General features: G+C 37.2%; 1 protein-coding gene across 1 annotated transcript; it reads left to right on the top strand.

Moving 5' to 3' along the window:
* The first annotated feature begins 4,751 nt into the window (after positions 1–4,751).
* btbd3b (BTB (POZ) domain containing 3b) lies at positions 4,752–15,797 on the top strand. The gene is made up of 4 exons (XM_047352376.1): positions 4,752–5,719; positions 7,161–7,251; positions 10,955–11,073; positions 11,980–15,797. Exons 1-4 carry the CDS (start codon positions 5,406–5,408, stop codon positions 13,010–13,012), a joined length of 1,557 nt encoding a protein of 518 aa, XP_047208332.1. The 5' UTR covers positions 4,752–5,405; the 3' UTR covers positions 13,013–15,797.
* Positions 15,798–17,767: the final 1,970 nt, after the last annotated feature.

Raw genomic sequence — 17,767 nt, 5'->3', positions numbered from 1 at the left:
ACTGGTTCAAGGAAGAGCCTCCCCAGTAAATTCATTTACCTTATCCTGCTCTGTTTGTCAGTTTTATTTTTCACAGTTTTGAATATATAATGCTATATGTAAACAAATTCTAATAGAAATAAAAATAAATAGGACAATGCTGCAAAATAAATTGCTAAAATATCAAACTGAACAACCAAATTTGATTTTTACCTGTTTGTATATCTAAAAAGGCGTTTCAGTGGCTACATACTGCACCTTTATCCTTATTTTTATTTCCTCTAAAGTTTACATGTTTATAGTTAACGTTGGTAAAACACAAGTGCTGGAAATTAAAGTGAAATTTATTGCTTGTACACACAAACTTGGCCAATAAAGATGATTCTGATTCTAAACATTTTGTGAAACATCACGACCTGTTACATATATGAAGTCTGTGCTAATGTATAGTGTGTGTGTGTGTGTGTGTGTGTGTGTATTAGAATGAACAGTGTTTAAATGCCACTAAAGAACACAGTGAGTTTCTTTTTGCCATTAAAACACTGTCTATGAACTCTACTAGTCAAATTATTACTACCTCATTTAAATGAAAAGCAGGTCCACCTCATGTTGTTTGTTACTTTAATTCTCAGTACACATTCCTTAATAGAAAGAACTGTTTTTAAATAATATAATCATAATGGCAGGTAAAACAAAAACTGGGGAAACACTAGCTGCTAAAATATAAGTTGAAAAACCATTTTCTAAAAGTCAAATCAACCTAAAACGACTATAAGATTGTTTCGTTTCTTGCCATGCACGTTGACAAACCTAAATATGTGTTTTAGTAGATTGAAATGAGGCACTTTTGAGAAACATTAAGTACGGTCACAAACTAGAAATTTGTGTGACATTTATGACGCACCCCTATTTTGTATCTTGCACTGTGCTTGGATAAAAATGACAGTGTGTGTGTACGTTACTTTTGTCTTTACCATATGTTATGAATCCCTGACTATCTTGGGCTGAAAATGTTATCCTCTATACACAATGTATGTTCCAACTTGTTGGTTAAATAATTAGATAAACTAACAAAAAATAGCAAATAGGTTCAGCTTCTGCTCTGCTGGTCAGTTTTATTCTTACTAATATGAAATTATAATGGAGTTTAGACAAAAATTCAACTTAGAAGACTTACCTCTACTTCCGGCTCCGTCTAACTCTACTACGTACTCCGCTCCAACCAATCAGCTTCTGGTCTGCATTCCTCTTCAGCCAATCATTCTCAAGGCTTTGCTTAAAAGACCTTCATACGCAGAATCTCCTGCTCTTCAGCTGAGCTTCGACCCTCCTCCACCCCATCTCCACCATCAGTCTTCAAGCTCCTTCCAACTCCCTTATCTCCTGAGGGTTCCACTCCACCTTCAGTATCAGGATCCTGGGGGGAACACGTGTCTAATTCTAACTCTCAGATGTTCCTTCAAGCTCATGTCATTATCAGCATCCATGTCTTCCACCAGGGTCCGAGCGCCAAAAGAAAACAAACATAAGCTAATAAACTTCTCTAATAGCCATCTCTGTGTTTCTCTCATTTGTGAGTCTTTTCAGGTTGAAATGCTATATGTACATAATTTCTAACAGAAATAACTGCCATTTTAGATAATATTTTTATTAGGAATATTAAAACAATAACTAGGGCCACACTAGCACAGCATTGCTAAATAAACCAGCAAAATATAAAATATAAAACTGAACAAGAGATTTGATTTTAATCCTACGTAAAACCAGCCTAAAGCTGCTGTCACACTGTTTTTCATCTTGTCATGGATGTTGGCATATCTGTAAACATATGCTATGTGGGTTGTACACTTTATGAAACATCGATTCCTATTATTTCTATGAAGCCAGTGTATCATTTATGATGCTTTTCGTATTGCATGTCTATTTGGAGTAGGGTGTAAAAGTATGATTTAGTATTGGGTACGGACAGAGTAACCGATCGTTTTCTTGATGTTACCATCTTCTTTTTTTCCATTTTTATATATAACGATAGCCTGGAAAATGTTGATCGTTTAATGCTCCATACATAGACATATGTCATATGTGAATAACCAAAAACTATGTTCAGCTTACCTGATTTTTCAGCTCTAAGCATTCAGCCTGCTAGATTGAGTGAATCTTCATTGGTGCAGACCATGATTCTGCATGATGTAAATGGACATTAAGTGTCATTGTCATTGGGTTATACAATGTGATTGTTTGGTAGCATTTACATAAACTTCATAGTTGTCACACATGTTTGTGGAATACGGTTGAAACCACATATGTACATACAGCGTATGAAAAAAATCTTTTTTTTTTTTTTCTCATTGTGACATTAAATCGGACTAGAACTTTCCTGATTTAGGTAAGTAAGGATAACCCTTTTTTCTATTTACTAATTTCAGAAAAATGAGAGTAATAATTATTTGCAGACTTTTTGTTAACTTTCTTTAAACTCAAAGGTTGCCTTTTAAACTGTATAATATGGATCAAAGCTTATGTGTTACCTTCCACATGCCTCTAACAATAATTTGCTGGAACTCTGGCCCATTCCTGGGATAAACAGAGTCAAGTTTGTAAGTCAACTTGTTTGCACACATTTTTAACTCTGCCCACACATATTCCATGGGTTAGGGACTGAGACCAGGGCTCCAGAACATGGACTTTGATGTCCTTAACATCCTTATCTCACCTCTATAAAATCTCACCTCTTTTTCGAAATCTGCGTATTTTTAAACCAATGAAGACATTTTGACACTAGCTACATAGTTAGTGTTTTGGTTTGAAAGAAAAATGAACAAATCCATTGAAGGGGAGCAGACAGAGCTGAAGGCGTGATAGACACTGATTACTTCATTTATATTCACACTTTTCTTTAATGTTCACATAAAACTTGGCAGTACAACAAAAGGAAACAAGCAAGCAAACTAAATATCTTATGCTGTAAATATGTTTTTTACAGAAGTGTCTTCACCATCTGGCTCAAAATGCCAAGGAAAATGTGTTTTTGACATACTTATCTTTGTTCAAACTCATCATTTGATTTGTTACTGTTAATTTATATTTGTTTTTGTGCTGAAAACAATTGCTGGTTGACAAGCTTTAAGCTAATTTGGTAATTTGCAACTAATCTGGTGTTATCCTGAGGGTTCATTTAAAGGACCCATTTGTTCCTGAGGTTTAACTTCCTGGCTGAGGTCTTAAGATGTTGCTTCAATGTTCCCTCATAATGTTTCTACTGTTAAGGAATACAAAAAAGTTAAAGTTTAGTTAAAAAGACATAAAGAAAAGATGTCACTGCCTTCCAGCTGAATAGGGAGGGATGTAAAGGCTAAAAATAGTTAAAAAGTATTGATCCAATGGGCTAACAAACCTGGCTTTTAATATCTTAGTTTAGGCTTAATTCGGGCAGGAACAATGGCATGAAAAATTAAATTTTCTATTTGGTTTTTGAAAAAAAAAACATGATTGGAAAAATTTTAAATGACATACAGTGCTGTGCAAAAGTTTTAGGCAGCTGTGAAAAAACACTGTAAACAAAGAATGCTTTCAGAAATATAAAGGATTATTTATTTTTATCAATTTACAAAATGCTAGGTTAGAAAACCCAAACATACAGCCAAAGTCATTAAGAACTATCTTCAGCGTAAAGAAGAACAAGAATTACTGGAAGTAATGGTATGCCCGCCACAGAGCCCTGAGCTCAACATCATGGAGTGTGTTCGGGATTACAAGAAGAGACAGAAGGATGTGAGAAAGCCTACATCCACAGAAGATCTGTGGTTAGTTCTCCAAGATGTTTGGAACAACCTACCAGCTGAGTTCCTTCAAAAACTGTGTGCAAATGTACCTAGAAGAATTGATGCTGTTTTGAAGGCAAAGAGTGGTCACAACAAATATTGATTTGATTTACATTTCTCTTTTATTTATTCACTGCATTTTGTTGATTGATGAAAATGAATAATTAACATCATTTTTTAAAGCATTCTTTGTTTCCAGCATTTCACACCTGCCTAAAACCTTTGCACAATACTATATAAAAAACACACCCTCTGCTGTTAGGAGAGGGAGCATTGTTTACTTAAAGTCTTGTATCTTTGTGTGGCTAAAATGCCAGACAGATACTCAATAGCGTGGCGGGGGTGTAAATAAACAATTAAAGGCTCAAAGGAAAAGTTAAACCTACTGTATACATGCCAAGTTAAACAAGAAGGACAAATAATCCATATGCATTTAGAGTACATTGTGTAGAGAGTACATTCTATTCTTAGCTCCATATGTGATGAGAAAAAAAAATCCATATAACATATTTGAAGACCTCTTTTGTTTTTCCAAAGAAACACACTTTGAATAAAATGAGTACTGTTACATAAACTAATACAATTTGAATAATTTTTTTCTAATGAATAAATTCATGAAATTCTACCCAAAAAAGTAATTGGTTTACACAACTTTGAATAATAATATGGAGTTGAAATTGTATTTATGGGAGTTGAAAAATCATGTTCTGGCTTCAAGTAAATGAAAAACATGGAGCAAAACTGTGGATTAATTTACTTTTCTTATGAGGCATGACTGCCACTTTAATTGAGACGTAGCCAATTACATATTCAAGCATGTGCAGCATTGTAGGCTAAATTAGCCAATCATAAATGCTGTCTGCTGCCATTGGCTGAGCTCCTGAGAGAGCTCTAAACTGTGCTGAGAGGGGGGTGGGGATGCGGGGGCTCTCAATCTCTTCTGCACTCTCCCATTCAACCTCTGTAGTCAGCAGAATGAGTGGCTGAGCAGAGCAGTGCAGCATCCACAGCTCCTGCATCCTGCAGATGAGTCTGCTCCGAGGAAGAGAGGGATAAAAAGATCCTGCCTGGCAGAGAAAAACAGTCACAGATGAAGAAAGGCAGAAAGGGGATGAAAAGCACAGAGGGAGAAAGAGGGCAAAATGACAGGACCTGAGTAAAAGGTGCTGCCTAAGGACAACTGCAGCGATACTAAATCTGGAGCTGTCAGGACAACCCTCAGTGAGCCAGCGAGTTAGAAAGGCGAGGATAGAAGGAGGAGAGAAGAAGTGGATTTGAAGAGCTGATCTTATCACTCTGGACAAGCTAAGATGGGAACCTTGAGAGCCTCTCCATCACCAGATCAAACTTCACATCAGGGAAAAGCCATCAGGTTGTTGTCTTGAAGCTCCTTCTTCAGGGAATTGAGAAAACAGAGAAGAGATATCTCCTAGTAGTTCCACAAGCTGGTGGAACGAACCTCACACAGGACACTTACTGCTGAACTGCTCAGCGCTGCTCAAATCTCTCCTGTCCTAACCCCCCTCAGCCCTCCATCACACCTGGCTGCTCTTGCTAGATGTCTTCTCTGCATGCTCTCCCACTGCTCAGCAGTTGAACACACTCATGGTCGATGCCAAGGGAAGGAACATGAAATGTCTGACTTTCTTCTTAATGCTTCCTGACTCAGTAAAAAGCAAGTCAAGCAAAAGCTCCAAGAAAGGGAATGCCAGCGGCAGCTCCAAACTGCCCCCAGTCTGTTATGAGATAATTACCCTGAGGAGCAAGAAGAAGAAGAAGATGTCCTCGGAAATTTTTCCCACCAAGAAGCCGGCATCCACCCCCACCATGGTGCAGGAGTACCAGCAGCAGAACCTGAACAACAACAACACGATACAGAACTGCAACTGGCAGGGACTCTACTCAACTATAAGAGAAAGGTACAGTATGCCAAACAAGAAAGCTTTGCACTGCAACATAAATAATACTCATGACTGAAAGTGTTTGGAAATCACCTTATGTAGTCCAATTGTTTAGCCATTCTAACTTTTAAATAATTCAAAAAAATAAATTGTGGTTAGGTTTATGTGACTGTCAGGGTATGATGGTCTTGAGTAAAAATATCACAGTATCAGGGTAAAAATATAAACAAAATATATAACATGATCTAATTGCTTTTATGAACCAGAAAATTAGCAAATATTTCTAACAGTGGTAAAATAATATATTATTACAGGTAGAACATTTTTATTCATACCATACATGTTATTTTATAGACATAAACAAAAAGTTGGAATAAATTCAGCAAAATATATTAGTTTTCAACTAAACATTCCTGTTCTGTATGTCACTGTTTTCCCATTCTGCTCTATACTGAGTAACATTGGGGGTGTAACATGCTGATATTAGCTGGTAAGGCCGGTGGACTATCTGCTTACCTAACATTCAGTCTGCTGCTTTTGATTTGCAGACTGTAGATTTAACACAGCATAACTTTCACAAGAGTGATTGGTGGCGATACTTTAGTGCACAAACTGTTTATGTTTTCACAACTGGAAATATTTTTGAACAGACAAATTAGTTGTTTTTGTGAGCTTTTAGTGTAGGAGACTTCTTTTCCACATCTGGTCAGCAGTGCCCAGCAATCAGTTGGGGAGGGGCAGCTCTCTACCACTCCGCAAAGCCAAAGAAAATTCCAGTCCCTCGAGATGCCATTTTCTTTGGCATCTCGTTAAAACGGCTTTAAACCATAAATGCTGCCGGTTTTGAGACAGTAAATGTTGAATACCTTAACAACTCTTGACAGCAGTAACCGGCCCATGACTTACTCTGGATGTTCTCTCAGCAATGTCCTCATTCTGTTGGGGAAACCTCTGTTTACCGCCTCTCCCACTCATGCAGACTTCACTGCTCTGACACAGCGGAGAGCAGACAGGCAGCAAGTGTGTTTGATATGCACAACAGGCAGAGGCTGATCTGTGCTAAAAGCCAAATATTTACTTTGGCCTATCTGTAAAAGGCCCCAGCTGTTCAGAGCAAAACGTTCGCTTTTTTCTGACCTGGCTTTGTTGTCTCTCCAGAACATCACGGAGCTCTTTACCCTCCCCTGTGACATATCCTCAATAATGTATGAGCACAGCTTTATTGTTGGTCCCATTCTTTCACAGTAGGGATTTTCCATTAAGTTTATTGTCTTGTTCCCCTGTATTTATGAAGAAAGAATACAAAAGAAGTGAGATGAGAACTAATAGTTGCTGTATGAGACTGTTTTAGTTAATATGAAGCAAGATGAAGGATACTGCTGAGTATGAATGTTACTTTACAGTCGAAACAGATATACAGATGTACTGATTTTGTTCTCCTGTTTCTCTTACCCTCCAGAAATTCAGTGATGTTCAACAATGAGCTGATGGCAGATGTTCATTTTGTCGTGGGTCAGCCTGGAAGGACCCAGCGGCTGCCGGGTCACAGAGTAAGAATTTATGCAGGGAAAATGTTGGTAACAAAAAGGGAAATCAACAAACAATGAATCAGGCGGGCTGGGTTTCATAGAAGCTCATATTTTAGAAACATGAAAATAATCTTCCTCCATTCTGCGCCTCCGTGAAAGTGAAATCTTTTGTGCTCTGTTCTCACTTTCGCTCCATGTGTCTTTTTCGAGACAGCCTTCAATTATTTATGCAAATGAGGCTGAAAGGGAGTGAGCAAAAGGAGGAAGGGGTGTCCTCCTCCAAAGCAGTCATCTCTCACAGAAAAGCCTTTGTCTGAACCCGAACTATGCTTGTCTGAAACTGCTCTAACTTTTAATCCAACAAAGGAAAGATGGGAAAGATTGGCAATTACAAATCTTAGGGTGTTGTCACACCTTTAGGTGACACCCTGAGGTGTTTCGTCATTTAGAAACAACTCTGGTTCATTTCCCCTCTTGGTGCAGCTCATTTGTGTAGGTGTGAACCCAGCAACCACACTATGGCCCGGTACCGAGACCATATCTTCCTAACGGTCTTAGTACGGTTCCAAACAAACTCTATAGTGGTTCGTTTGTGCTGTGAATTAGATCTAAACTCCATCCGACACAGCTACCAGGTGTTCGCTGCAAGATTGAGCCAAACGCCTACCCGTACCCAGGCGTGTGTTGCATCCTGGGAGGCAATAAAGTACACAAACTAACAAACAACAGCAGCAAATCTTTTTTGTAAAGCATAAAACATTTTTTAAAGCATATACTAAAAATTATTTGGTATACTTTTCAGATAATTTTGCCTGGATTAGTAACTAGAAACACATTCAGATAATGAAATTCTAATTTATTCATCTGCTTCCTGTATTTACATTTGGTTCTCCTGCATTGGACATATCTGGCGTAGACTAAATGTTCTTGCCTGGCTTGTAGTGACAGATTTTGGTTCGTTTGGAGCTTCCCCTAAACCACAACAAACTCAACAACTGATTTGGACCGAAGTAAACAAACTATAGATGTGAAAATGCTCTGGGTAAAACGGCTGCACTTACATATTGTGCGCATGCTATAATGCATTCACATGTGACTCCTTTAGCTTTCTTTAAGTTACTTCAGTCATTGAACCTTTATAGCATTCAGCTTATTCTGCTGATAACTCTATGACTTCTGATTTTTAATTTGTTTCAACATGTATTATGTTTTTTTAAAAGCAAAATATTTTTCCCAGAAAAAATAAAGCTAGCAAGCTTTGGAATCAATGCCTTGTGTTTTTTCAATGCTAACTACAGGCCCTGACTTTCATTCAGAAAACATTTCCACATAAAAACATTTAAACTCTAACGAGGTCACAAGACAATTTTAACAATTGCAAACACAATTGTTGCGCTACCAAACAATAAATAAACAATTTTAGATCAAAACCTCAAAAAATATATCCTCTTTCATATTAATGGCTAAATCAGAGTGCAATTAGGAATGCCTGTCTCAGAAACAGGAAAATCCCACTCGGCTCTCCTTAGACCATAATGAAGATCAGAACAGGTTTGAACTACCACTTAGATTCTAACTACTTCAGCAGATTTAATGGAAATTCTAATAGTTTTAATGCCTGTGCTAATTTTGACAATTAAAGCCTGTAAAAGTTCTGGTTGGCTAAAGGATTTTCAGCTAATTTCATCTGTTCCCCATAACATTCAAACTGCATTGTCACAGCAAATTAATTGTTTTCTAGTATTTCAGTGTTAAAGCTTAGGTTTGTCGTTAGTTTTTATTTACGTTGTAATCTGATGGTGCTCATCCCCACTTCTTTGTTTCCACCGCCTACTAAACTCATTGCTTTTTCAAGATGTTCAGATAAATAATTAAGCTCTACTTTTGCTTAGACCTTACGCTTCCTGTGAATGCACTTTCATGTTTGCTTTCTTTAAGCACAATTACTAAATATTAATCTGATGTTATTTTACCTCATTAAATTTGCCTGTATAACCCATATTAGCTTTCCATAGCTTTATTTTCTTCGGTTAGGTCTATTATATGGGACCAAATGAATTACATATGATTCTGTGCTGCAGTGCTATATGTGCATTAAGAGAGCAGTTATGGAAGGATGATTTGATGGCCCTTTATGCTGAAACATTATACTGTACCAATAGGATTTAAACATGCTCAGCTCAGCAATCTTTATTGTGTCTGGTTGGCAGGAAATTACACAAGCATTATCTTTACAGTTAGTTCCTTATCAAGTCAAGCAAACAGCTAGAATCATTGTATTTGCATATTTCTGTGAATTATATTAAAACATGTCTTGAGACTAATTTAATAAGTTGTATTATATTGGCCCTCAAAGCCATATACAAGAGCATGTGTGTCTTCATGATGAAGGTGAACAAATATGTTTTAGAAAATTGTATTCCAGCATTTAACAGCATCTACAACAATACTGACATCTTTTCAAGCATTTCCCCCTGACTGGCTGCAATTAGGAGATATTTATTTGAAGGAAATGTATGCCACCCACATGTTCACCTACACATACTTAGACAAACATTTCCACACGAACATCTAAAATCTGACTTTATGAACATAATTTGTGGCCCTACAGTGTTTAATGGAAGCGTGGCTATTAATGAAAAGGGTGATTGTGTTGCATCTAATTTCATCAGGAATTCGTATAAATCATTAGTTCCAGCAAACTGAACCTTTAGTGCACTCTGTTCAGTATCTAGAAATCTGCCTCCGTGTCCGCAGGGAAGAAGGAAGCTGGCTAAGTTCTGCCGAGAAAATAAACGGATAAAATATTTCCCTGAATTAAGCTTTATTCAGTGCAAACTGAGATATTTGGATTTTTTTCCAAGTGTATATACAAACAACTAAGACCAAATGTATAACCAATTTGTTTATTCTAAACAAAATATTAGGTTTCTCAGTCATATTCTAGTGACAAGTCCTGATTCATCAGGGTACTCACAAAAAATTTAAAAGATAATTTGTTTATTTGAGTGTTTTTACAAAATGACCTGTACAAAATGATCAAGACCCTTTCTCTGTAATTATTGCGAACGCTTTTATCTGCCATCACAGGCATCAGGCAGTCCTTCTAATTACAAACCACCTCTAAGCACCTGATTTCATTTCTCTGCACAAATCTATCTATCTATCTATCTATCTATCTATCTATCTATCTATCTATCTATCTATCTATCTATCTATCTATCTATCTATCTATCTATCTATCTATCTATCTATCTATCTATCTATCTATCTATCTATCTATCTATCTATCTATCTATCTATCTATCTATCTATCTATCTATCTATCTATCTATCTATCTATCTATCTATCTATCTATCTATCTATCTATCTATCTATCTATCTATCTATCTATCTATCTATCTATCTATCTATCTATCTATCTATCTATCTATCTATCTATATTTCAAGGGTTTCACATTAAGCTTTTTGACTGTGTGGTCTGTTTGGTCAGACACTAAACTATAGCTATAACTATAAATACAAAATTTAGATGGCTAACAGGAAAAAGTATCATAGAGAAAAAGACCGAAGCATGCATCATTTTCCAAATACCAAACCTTCATTCCTGTACCTACAAAAATACAGAGATTCTGCATTTTGTGTCCATTTCCACTAAAAGAAAATATTTAACATGATGTTTCCTATTCTCCTGTGTCACTGTGTTTTCTCTTCTTTCCACAGTATGTATTAGCTGTGGGCAGTTCAGTATTTCATGCCATGTTTTATGGCGAACTTGCAGAGAACAAGGATGAAATCCATATACCAGATGTGGAACCAGCAGCATTTCTGGCAATGCTAAAGTAAGGAGGTTCAGACCGTTGCTGTTTTTACCCCCACATCACTGACCAGCTTCACATTTTTACAGAAGGCCTCACATTTTTTAAGAACCACCTAATACACTGTAGAATTAATTGTGGATTCTGTGATGGTGAACGGGTCAGGTCCTGCTGCAGCACAGCATCCCCAAACCATGACACTCCCACCTCCATGTTTTATATTTGGTATCAGTTTTTTTTTTTTTCCTAATCAGGCTAGCTGGTCTCATGAAACATTAGGCTTATGCTGTCTTTTTCAACAACCCCATGGCCAGGCTTGTTTGCAGTAGTTTTAATGTTCTCCACTAGGAGACTATTGTCTGTATGGTGGATCTGCTGTTTTCAGATTCTTTTGAGACCTCTTTAAACGCTTTACCAGAGTAAAGAGCTGCTACAATCTTCTTTCTGAAGATCTCAGACAGCTCTATTATCACTATGGTGTTCACTTTAACAGTCAGGAGCGCAAAAAGCCATATGTTCGATGTTTAAACACGGTAAACCTCCTTCGAAATGCTGAGTAATGATGTGCACCTGATGCTATGCATTTATATGGAATTTCAGCAATTTTAAAAGAGAACCAATGTGATGGTCACCTATTTTATTCTTCAACAGAAACTGCATTTTGGTAATTATATCTTTAAGAAAAAATTCAACAGTCTTTTCTTTAGTTATTTTATTATTTGCATTGCTTAAAATGTCTGTCATATTTTAGAAAACGCAGGTTTTCAAATGACTGTAGAATTGGATACTCTCTGTCAATACCTCAACATCACTCGATATTACCTACTTACTTTCAATCCTTTTTTTATTGTCCTGTCTCACCTGTTTTTACAATAATTTATAGTTCATTGGTGTGTCAAAGTTAAAAATTTCATATTTCTACTTCAACAGGTATATATACTGTGATGAAATTGATTTGACTGCAGACACTGTGCTGGCCACTCTCTATGCTGCCAAAAAGTACATCGTCCCTCACCTGGCACGTGCCTGCGTCAACTTCCTCGAGACGAGCCTGAGTGCCAAGAATGCCTGTGTGTTGCTCTCCCAGAGCTGCCTGTTCGAGGAGCCGGAGTTGACACAGCGCTGCTGGGAGGTGATTGATGCCCAGGCTGAGCTGGCATTACGTTCAGAGGGATTCTGTGACATTGACTCCCAGACCCTGGAGAGTATCCTACAACGAGAGACACTCAATGCTAAAGAGATAGTGGTATTTGAGGCCGCACTTAACTGGGCTGAGGCCGAGTGCCAGAGACAGGAGCTCACATCTTCTACTGACAACAAGCGTAAGGTCCTGGGCAAGGCCATGTACCTCTTACGTATCCCTACAATGGCTCTGGATGATTTTGCCAACGGAGCAGCCCAGTCTGGCGTGTTGACGCTTAATGAGACCAATGACATCTTCTTGTGGTACACGGCAGCTAACAAGCCTGAGCTGAAGTTTGCGAGTCAGCCTAGGAAGGGCCTTGCGCCGCAACGCTGCCACAGATTCCAATCCTGTGCCTACCGAAGCAATCAGTGGCGCTACCGGGGTCGCTGTGACAGTATACAGTTTGCCGTGGATAAAAGGGTTTTTATCGCTGGGTTTGGTTTGTACGGATCTAGCTGTGGCTCCGCAGAGTACAGCGCCAAGATAGAGCTGAAGCGTCAAGGTGTGCTGCTGGGGCAAAACCTCAGCAAATACTTCTCAGACGGATCCAGCAACACCTTTCCAGTATGGTTCGAGTATCCAGTCCAAATTGAGCCTGATACCTTCTACACTGCCAGTGTTGTTCTGGATGGAAATGAGTTGAGCTACTTCGGACAGGAAGGGATGACAGAGGTACAGTGTGGTAAAGTGACATTCCAGTTCCAGTGCTCCTCAGACAGCACCAACGGCACAGGGGTGCAAGGAGGACAGATCCCTGAACTTATCTTCTATGCTTGACAACACGTGTAACTACTCCTCTCATTTTTAGTGCACTTACTGAAGCAGACATTTATCACTTTGTACATAGAGGAAGGTGTTATTAATTTTTGTCGCAGCTTGATGTTAGACCTATGAGATGTTTTCTTTACTTGTTTTGACTTGAGTGAATGGTCCAGCTCTGGATCGATTTGCCCCTTCACCATTTCATAGTTGTGTCATTTCATCCCTTCATACTTGCACTTTGTGGGCTGTACTAAAGCAATGTGCACCAATGAAATGTTTTATTTTTGTGGTTACATATTTTCAGGACTAATAATGATAGAATTTCTTAAATCTAATTTATAATTTAATTTTATTGCAAAATATTTTCTGAAATATTAAAAGGGTACATTTTGTACTTTGTCCATCAAAGTATTTCTTTTCATACTCTACAGCAGAAACTAGCTATTTACATACACTTTATAAAGATAAACAATATCTTTCCTCACTGTCTGACATGAAATCAAGTCTCCCCATTTAGGTCAGTAAGAAAGACTAAAATTATTTCTGGTTAAATGACACAATTATGAGAGAAAATGTTTTATTACCATCTTGATAGTATGAAGTTTCCATATGGTAAGGTTACCATGTCTTTAAACAATTTGGGAAAACCCAGATTATTATGTCATGGTTTTTGTAAGCCTCTGATAGGTTAGTTCAGGTCAATTCAAATCAGGAAGAGAATTGTCCGGCCATCATTCTGTCGAGGAAGGAAGGAGACAGGTCCTATGTCCCAGAGATGAACATGCTTTCATCCAAAATGTGCACAAAAGAAAAAGATTTTGCGAAGATGCTGGCTGAAGCTGATAAGACAGCATCATTATCCACAGTAAAACGAGTACTGTACTCACGTGGGCTGAAAAGGCACTCGGTGAGGAAGAAGTCATTTCTCCAAAAGTAACAACAATATGCTAGTTTGTAGTTTGTAAATGCTCTCAGGGACAAATATGTAATTTTTAAAAACTGAAGAAAAAATTATCTCAAAAAAGTGATCTATATCATACTCATTTAGTAATTTAGCAAATAGGATTACTAATATGATTCATGTTGGACAGTAAGAAAAAGGTGTTATGTGTCTAGTGGGACTGTGGGATATATAAGAATTACTTTGAATCATTGGTTGCTGAAGCTGGTCAAAAATATTCCCCTGGTAGGTAGAAATTGACGCATGGTCAGTATGAAACACCCTGTGGTTGATGGTTCTACTTCATACCAGGAAAACATTAACATATGGAATGGCGAAGGGGCAAAATAACCTGAACCTGGGTGTAGGAACATTTAAAACATTAAGTTGATGAGTTATCCAAATAAATAGATAAACTACCCTGATGTCCTGCTCTAGAACAAACAAACAAAAAATACCTTGCACTAGAAGTGCATGTACATTTGAACATATGTAAATTTTGAAAAATGTATACAATGCCTCAGTTGTGGCCTATGTTGGCTGTAAAGTTATCTTATATTATTAAACAATGCTACAGTATGTTTATTATTTCTATACTTGCACAGAGTGCACATACATATAAGCAATACTTTATATTCTAGATTGTATGAGGATCATTTCATGACAGAACTGTGTCTCTGGACCTTCATCATGGACGTGAAAAACGCTGCACAACATTTAAAACCAACCCATGATAAAGATCAAAAACATGAGTATGAGTAAAAAGTATTGGTTATTTGCATTTAGGTGGTTTAAAATGACGCCCTTTGAATATTGTTCTCGAAGCATTAAATAAAATTACTCCAATACCTCCTTTCAGTAACTCTGTAACACATTTATCTGCATTTACACCCACAGTAAACCATCATCCTCCCTTGCAAAACAATAGCCTCATTTCCAATGCTGCTTTGTTTCACATTTACACAACAGAAACAGGAAAAGGTGAATGGAAATGATAAAACCAACACAATGTCTTATTGATGCCTGAGCAACGTTACAGCCCTCATTCAGGTAGTTTTCATCTGTTGTCTATAAGACTTGATTCCTATATAAGATGATGATCAACAACATGTCTGATTAAAATTACTTTTAGTTTTGTTTCTTTTCTTCTTCTGACAAACTTTGAACAGTGTAACCTTTATTGCCATCATTCAGTGACGCTATGTAGCTGCATTATTTGCCTTAATCCAGGGAAGCAAGGTGTCTAAACAGCTTATGTTTTGCTTTACATTATTTTTGCTTGTAAAAGAGGAACCTGAGTAATGAGGATATGTTTATAGCCAAACTGTAGAACATAGATCCTTACCATTCACCACTTCCTGTTAAAAGTTTGTTCAGTCATTTTTCTATACCGATCCTTGCTGTAGCTCTCACAACAGACAGGATCTGTTACATCTTATATGTATGTATTGCTAATTACTGTGGCACCTAGCTTTTGTTTACAGTAAAATGATCAGTGACTGGTTAAGCATTAGAAAACTGCTTCTTATCTGCTGGACTTTGGTAAAAATCCTCCCTCCTAATGTGAACAAATAATTTCAGTATTTGCAGAGCATTTTACTACACAGTTGCACTGATGTTGGCTTGTGAATAAGTTTGTTTTGCTTTATTTGCTCATTTTTAACAGAGGTAATTTTGGGGGGGATTTACTATGCTACTGAATAATCTTTCTGATGTGGGATAAATGTCCTCAGGCTTGTTTGCTGGTGGTGATGGATGGGTAAACTGGTGCACAAGTCCTGTGTTTTATGTGCTACAGTGCTGGAAGACCGACGAATGTGTATGGTTGTGTATGATGCAAATAAACAAAAGTTGTATATACTGATTGTGTATTTTGTCTCTAGAAGGTTGTATACAACTGCATGTCAAATATATATACCTCTTATTGCTTTGCTCTGTAAAGGTGGAAGAGAAGACACAGAACTTGAAGGGATTTGTTTTTACTTCAGACAAGAAAAATGGTTTAAAAAGGACACCTAATGTTTCAAAGTGAAAACAGATAAGAGAAAAAAACTGATCTCACGCAATTAAAAATGGATTGAAAGTAGTAAATTTTTCCTTGATCAGCAGGTGACATACTGAAAGTTTTCCAATTCACTAAATGCATCAAAATTCAGAACCACCACAATTTTTGGGGAATAAAAACATCAATAGAAAGGAGGTTCAAGTTCAATAATAATGAGAAAAAGATTAGGGAACATGATTATTAAATGGGGATAAATACATTTAAAAACGTCTACCTAACAAAGAACCTGTAGCACATTTTTCTCTTCTATGTGGTATTTAGAAAACACGAGTCAAATTTCTGTCCTTAATTTGGTTTTAGCATTTTAATCAAGACTATGTAAGAACCCTAATTGAGGAGATTCTGCATGAGCTGTTAGCTACCAATGATTATATAGTCTTTGCTAAGTTGACAATGTGTTGGACAAGGGAAAAGGTCACTTTGACCAGTTTTATGGGGTTATTCCTGAATGCAGCTTCAATGCCTTAATCCAGATTATCAATTGCTATAAAAAAAAGGCTTGAGAATAAAATCTACAAAGTAATAAATACAAAATACATATGAACGTGTACCTAATAAAGTGGCCAGAGGTTCTTTCTAAGTCAACAAGTTTTCAGCAGTTCCGCAGTAAAGAAAAAAATATATATATACCTCGATCCAAGTACAGTTTATATTTAATGCTGAAAAGAACAACCCCATGCAGAGACCAAACCTTTTGATGCATAAACAAAGCCCTGGGCCTCTGGTGAGAAATTTCCTCCTTTTGTTCACATTGAACATTGTTTTATTCAACCCTATAATTTAATAATTCTCTGGCATTTGTCACAGTCAGTTCAGTAGACAGGGTGGCTGGAGGAGGTGTGGCAGAAGGGACTCTGCTCCTGATGATCAACAAGAACCTATACAAGGCTTCAATACAATGGTGATGTTAAAGGCTGTGCATGAAGAAAGAAACCATAAACGTCACCAGCTTTTATTCTGCAAGGGCTTCACTCCTTGTCTTGTTTGCTGCAGGCAATCTGCTGCTCAACATTCTAATAATTTCCTTTGCAGCAAAATGTAAATGAATTAATAATAGCTAGAGAGAGAAGCGAAACTGAGCTATGGGTGTAAAGAATTCATCAAAGAAAAATATTTCTGTATAGGATTTTTAATTAAACCTTCTTCCCACCTTAAGGAAGCTGTGACCCTTAGGCCTCATGTTCAGCTTGTGTCTACAAAACAATGTTAGAAGTACAGGGTCCATTTAAGTGCACAATCTGAGCATTTAAAGGGATGGTTCAATATGTTTCAAGTAATTTTCTGTTGAAAAATTCTAAGCTGTAACTAATGTTTTCACAATATGTGTTGTGAATTGGGCCTACATAAACTGAATTGAAAACTGAATTGAATTAATTTATCTGCACTAGATGGCCGCTTTGGTATCTTCTGTAAGTATATATCAGATTAGTTAGTCCCATGGGCTAAAGCTAATGGCTAGTTTGAGAGGGCCAACACAAGTTAAGATTTCTACAGTCCTAAAACAACTTTAGTCTGAAAAAAATCAATCCTTTTTCTGTGAAGCTATTTTTTGAACCATTAAGGATTGTCGTCAGTTTTGCGTTGGGTGGTTATTTCCACAGAAGCCGGTGATTATTTACACAGAAAAAGTAGGCAAGAGGTGGTGCACCAACAATGGTTTTCCTGTGTGAAACACCTACTGGTAATGGAACATGTAAAGCATTTATGATTTCGTTTTCAGTGCGTTTCATACTAAAAGATCAATGGGACACAATGCCACCAACAC

Source organism: Girardinichthys multiradiatus, chromosome 22 (genome assembly GCF_021462225.1).
Source record: "Girardinichthys multiradiatus isolate DD_20200921_A chromosome 22, DD_fGirMul_XY1, whole genome shotgun sequence".
Taxonomy (NCBI): Eukaryota; Metazoa; Chordata; class Actinopteri; order Cyprinodontiformes; family Goodeidae; genus Girardinichthys; species Girardinichthys multiradiatus.
This window is presented reverse-complemented; position numbering and strand designations above follow the sequence as displayed.

What these genes read in the sequence shown, in the direction of transcription:
- btbd3b (XM_047352376.1), top strand. Translation starts at nt 5,406, where the DNA reads ATGGTCGATGCCAAGGGAAGGAACATGAAATGTCTGACTTTCTTCTTA. An exon ending in TACTCAACTATAAGAGAAAG is followed by an intron (nt 5,720 to 7,160) that starts GTACAGTATGCC and finishes CTTACCCTCCAG; the next exon opens with AAATTCAGTGATGTTCAACA. An exon ending in AGCGGCTGCCGGGTCACAGA is followed by an intron (nt 7,252 to 10,954) that starts GTAAGAATTTAT and finishes TTCTTTCCACAG; the next exon opens with TATGTATTAGCTGTGGGCAG.